Below are 5,521 nucleotides of genomic sequence, written 5' to 3'. Positions count from 1 at the left end.
CTTGTGGATAACACTGCTAAACACTCCACTTTTTCATTCATGGATGGGTTCTCTAGCTATAATCAGATCAAAATGGCTCGTGAAGATATGAAAAAAACTACATTTGTGATAATGTGAGGGACATTTTGCTATAAAGTTATGTCTTTTGGGCTAAAGAATGCTGGTGCCACATATCAAAGAGCGATGGTCACTCTTTTTCATGATATGATGCATAAGGAGATAGAGGTATATGTTAATGACATGATAACTAAGTCTCAAGAAGGGAAAGATCATGTTGTTAATCTCAGAAAGCTCTTTGAAAGATTATGAAAATACCAGCTCAAGCTAAATCCAGCCAAATGCACATTTAATGTTAAATCTGGAAAATTGTTAGGGTTCATAGTCAGTGAAAGAGGTATAGAAGTAAACCCTGATAAAATTCAAGCCATTCAAGAATTATCAGCACCGCGCACACAAAGGGAGGTGAGAGGTTTTTTAGGGCGATTGAATTATATTTCTTGCTTCATATCCCAACTTACCTCGAAATGTGATCCAATCTTCAGGTTGCTTCACAAAAATGATCCTGGTGAATAGGATGAAGAATGCCAAAATGCATTTGAAAAGATTAAAGAATATTTGATAAGCCCATCGGTGTTGGTTCCACCAATTGCAGGAAGACTGTTGACTTTATATCTAACGGTTCAAGAAAAATCGATGGGATGTGTATTGGGGCAAAGAGATGAAACTGGCAAAAAAGAGCATGCTATATACTATTTGAGTAAAAAATTTACAGAGTACGAGGCCAAGTACCCCTAAATAGAAAAAATATGTTGTGCCCTGGCTTGGACTACTCATAGACTCAAACAATACATGCTCTATCATACAACGTGGCTCATATCAAAATTGGATCCCCTCAAGTACATTTTTAAAAAATCTTCTTTATCAGACAGACTAACGAGATGGTAAGTCATGCTCTCAGAATATGATATTGTGTATGTGACACAAAAATCCATAAAAGAGAGTGCAATTACTGATTTTTTTGCTGATCGAACTACAGAAGATTATGAACCTATGAAGTTTAAGTTTTCAGATGAAGATTTGATGGCAATCGAGCAAGATGAAGATAAGAAGCCTGTAAGAGAAGTATGGAAAATGTTTTTTGACAGGGCATCCAATATAATGGGGCATGGCATTGGGGCAGTACTAATATCCCCAGAAGGAAATTATTACCTATGTACTGCAAGGTTAGATTTTAATTGCACAAACAATGTCGCTGAATATGAGGCATGTGTCATAGGGTTACAGATGACCATTGAAAAGAAAATTGAAACACTAGAAGTATATGAGGATTCAACCTTAGTAATTTATCAACTAAAAAGAGAATGGGAGACCAGGGACTCGAAACTAGTGTTATACCAAAAGCACGTAGCTGGCTTGAGGAAACATTTTCAACAGATTCATTTTCAGCATGTTTCTCGAGAAGAAAACCAGATTGCTGATGCCCTGGCCACTTTGGCAGCAATGTCTAAATTAAATAATGGTACGAGAATCCAGCCCATTAGAGTATAAATGAAAGTTTCACCAGCTCACTGTTCAAATACGAAAAGAGAGGTAGATCGACAACCATGGTACCATGACATTGTACAGTATATCAAGTGTCAAAACTACCCAGAGCAGGCTTCAGAAAATGATAAGAGGATCATTCGAAGATTAGCAGTAAGTTTTGTGCTTGATGGAGAAATCTTGTATAAAAAAAGTCGAGATCAGATTTTGCTAAGGTGCGTCGATGCTATGAAAGTAAGAACAATACTTGAAGAAGTACACGAAAAGATTTGTGGAACACATGCTAATGGGCGTATGATGGCCAAACAGATCATGAGAGCTGGTTACTATTGGTCTATAATGAAAAATGATTGCATCAGTTATGCCAGAAAATACCATAAATGCTAAATTTATGCAGATAAAATTCATTCTCTTTCAGTCCCACTACACATCTTGGCACCACCATGGCCTTTCTCCATGTGGGGAATGGATGTGATCGGACCCATAACTCCAAAAGCTTCAAATGGGCATCGATTTATCTTTGTGGTAATCGATTATTTTACAAAATAGGTGAAAACAGTTTCGTATGCTAGTGTTACGCGATCAGTGGTGTGTAGATTTATAAAAAAAGAGATAATATGTCGGTATGGTCTCCTAGAAAGGATTATCTTAGATAATGCTAGCAATTTAAATAATAAAATAATGAAAGAATTATGTACACAGTTCAAGATCAAGCATCATCATTTAGCATCATATCATCAAAAATGAATGGTGCAGTGAAAGCTGCAAATAAGAACATCAAGAGAATATTGGGAAAAATGATCGACACATATAAGGATTGGCATGAAAAGTTACCTTTTGCTTTGCTTGCCTATAGAACATCAATCCGAACCTTTACAAGGGCCACCCCATTTTCACTAGTGTATGGGATGGAAGCTGTACTGCCAATTGAAGTGGAAATTCTTTCTCTGAGGGTGTTGATGGAGACAAAATTAGAAGAGGCAGAATGGGTTCAGGATCATTTCGAGCAACTGAATCTTATTGAAAAGAAAAAGCTCTCAGCATTCAGTTATGGACAAATGTATCAAAGAAGAATCATGCGAGCACATGACAAAAGGATACGACCTCGATGTTTTCATGAGGGCGAATTGGTTTTGAAAAGGATTTTGCCATGTCAGCATGACAATAGAGGAAAATGGACGCCCAATTGGGAAGATCCATATGTGGTAAAAAAGGTATTTTCTGCTGGAGCTCTGATCCTTACAGAAATGGATGGAGATGAATTACCAAATCCTGTAAATTCAGACATTGTCAAGAAATATTTTGCTTAAAAAAAAGAAAAAAATGAAAAGAAAAAAAAATATACAAAGAAAAAGGGACAAAAATGAAAGAAAAAATGAAAAAAAATGAAAAAAATGAGAAAGAAAGTGACTCAGATTGAAAACTCGAAAAGGGCGATTTGAGTCAAAGGGGGTCATTTAAGCTGAAAACCTATAAAGGCGACTTGAATAAAGGTGGAGCTCGAAAAAAATTTTTTAGAGAATGAAAGAGTGGCACTGAATTGATGAATTGTCACCAGAGTAAAAAAAAAAAGATGACTTTTAGGGGGCAAGTTCTCATTAGTCATAAATGTGGGGCAAAGATTGGTCATATGAAATCACATGTGACAAGATCACAAATGTAACAAGTTTTTGGGAAAAGACCTGGTCCGAGTAAGCCGAGGTCGTCCAAATGTTCATTATTTAGAGAATTGATATTTGATTTTTGAAATACTTTTGAGTTAACTGTTCTTTATGTCTCGAAAAGCTTATCTTTCTAAACCTAAAATACCCTATTATTGGTCATATTGCACACCCAACTTTGAATCTGAAATCGTTGCATTTGTCATTTAAAATTAAGATATTGACTGATAAAGCTCATAATAGACCAATGTATCGCTCGAAAAGAGAATGCAATATGAGGATGACAAAAAAAAAGTAATATGGGGGCAAAAAGGATGAAACGAAATCGATTGATTATTGGGGATAAAAAAATAAAAAAAAAAAAGATTTTTGAGCGACTAAAAGCCAAATGGGTTCATCATGAGATAGAGATTTCTGGTCAAAGATTGAAAGATGTAAAAGGACGAGATTATTGAAGGCGACTTCTAAAGTTTGAAAGAATTGAACCAAAAGTTGAATTAACTTGTATGAAATGCATGATATAATTCGTTGACGGCATCTTTATCTTTCCTTTCATCACAATCATTGCATGCATTACACGCCTCTCGATAAGTTGCATAGAAGATTTCTTTATGAGACATCAGGAAGAATCAACATTTTTTTTCTCAAAACAAAGATGATGGCCTTGAAGATGGTATGTTAACATAATCTTTAAAATCAAAACTATTGGTCTATGGAGTACCCAATCTCTTATTTCTCAACTCACAGCTCAATTCTGTATAATTCTCTGACTTGTGGTTCAGTCTCGATCGTCCTTATCCTTTGACTTGTGGTTTAATCCCGGTCATTTCATTAATTTTCTTGACTTGCGGTTCAGTCCCAGTCATCCTTATCCTTTGACTTGTGGTTTAATCCTGATCATTTTATTAATTCTTTGACTTGCGGTTCAGTCCCAGTCATCCTTACCCTTTGACTTAATCCCGGTCATTTCATTAATTCCCTGACTTGCGATTCAATCCCAGTCATCATTATCCTTTGACTTATGATTTAATCCTGGTCATTTCATTAATTCCTTGACTTACGATTCAGTCCCAGTCATCATTATCCTTTGACTTGTGGTTTAATCCCGGTCATTTCATAATTCCCTAACTTGCGGTTCAGTTTCAGTCATCATTATCCTTTAACTTATGGTTTAATCTCGGTCATTTCATTAATTCCCTGACTTACAGTTCAGTACCAGTCATCCTTATCCTTTGACTCGCGGTTTAATTTTGATCATTTCATTAATTGCTTGACTTACGGTTCAGTCCCAGTCATCTTTAATCTTTAACTCGTGATTTTATCCTGGTCATTTCATTAATTATCTGACTTGCGGTTCAGTCCCAGTCATCTTTAATCTTTGACTCGTGGTTTAATCCTGGTCATTTCATTAATTGCCTGACTTACGGTTCAGTCCCAATCATCTTTAATCTTTGATTCACGGTTTAATCCTGATCTTTTATTCTCTGAGTCGCGGTTCAATCCTGATCTCTTTAATTCAAAATCATAGTTTAATCTCGATTATTGTTGTTATTTTTTGATTCACGATTTAATCTCGATTTTTTTATTCTCTGAGTTGCGGTTCAATCCCAATCTCTTTAATTCAAAATCGTAGTTTAATCTCGATTATTATTGTTATTTTTTTATTCACGATTTAATCTCGATCTTTTTATTCTCTGATTCGCGATTCAATCCCGATCTTTTTAATTCAAAATCGCAGTTTAATCTCAATTATTATTGTTATTTTTTGATTCACGATTTAATCTCGATCTTTTTATTCTCTGATTCGCGGTTCAATCCCGATCTCTTTAATTCAAAATCGCAGTTTAATCTCGATTATTGTTGTTATTTTTTGATTCGCGATTTAATCCCGATCTTTTTATTCTCTGATTCATGGTTCAATCCCGATCTTTTTAATTTAAAATCGCAGTTTAATCTCGATTATTGTTGTTATTTTCTGATTCGTGGCTTAATCTCGATCTTTTTATTCTCTGATTCGTAATTCAATGTCGATCTCTTTAATTCTTTAATTCGTGGATTAATCCTGATCTTTAATATTTGTCTTACTCGTGGTTTAATCCCAGTTTCCTCAGTTCTGACTTGTAATTTAATCTGGATCTTATTATTCCTTGACCTGCGGTGTCGTCCCAATCACTGTCTTTATCATTCGACTTTAGATGTTGCCTTGATCAATTCTTTATTTTTAACTCACGATGTCGCTTTCTTTATCACTTAACTTGACCTGTAAAAAAAATAATAAAAAAAATAAAAGTCCATGATTTTTTTTCGGACAAAATCGT

At 35.0% G+C, this 5,521-nt stretch overlaps 1 protein-coding gene across 1 annotated transcript; it reads left to right on the top strand.

The window, feature by feature from the left end:
• The first annotated feature begins 2,285 nt into the window (after positions 1-2,285).
• LOC149514556 (uncharacterized) lies at positions 2,286-2,852 on the top strand. The gene has a single exon (XM_089744206.1). It carries the CDS (start codon positions 2,286-2,288, stop codon positions 2,850-2,852), a length of 567 nt encoding a protein of 188 aa, XP_089600332.1.
• Positions 2,853-5,521: the final 2,669 nt, after the last annotated feature.

The sequence above is a fragment of the Durio zibethinus genome, chromosome 15, assembly GCF_047325235.1.
Source record: "Durio zibethinus cultivar Kanyao isolate XHJ-2024 chromosome 15, ASM4732523v1, whole genome shotgun sequence".
Taxonomy (NCBI): domain Eukaryota; kingdom Viridiplantae; phylum Streptophyta; class Magnoliopsida; order Malvales; family Malvaceae; genus Durio; species Durio zibethinus.
The sequence above is the reverse complement of the archived record's forward strand: the minus strand, read 5'-3'. Positions and strand labels throughout refer to the sequence as shown.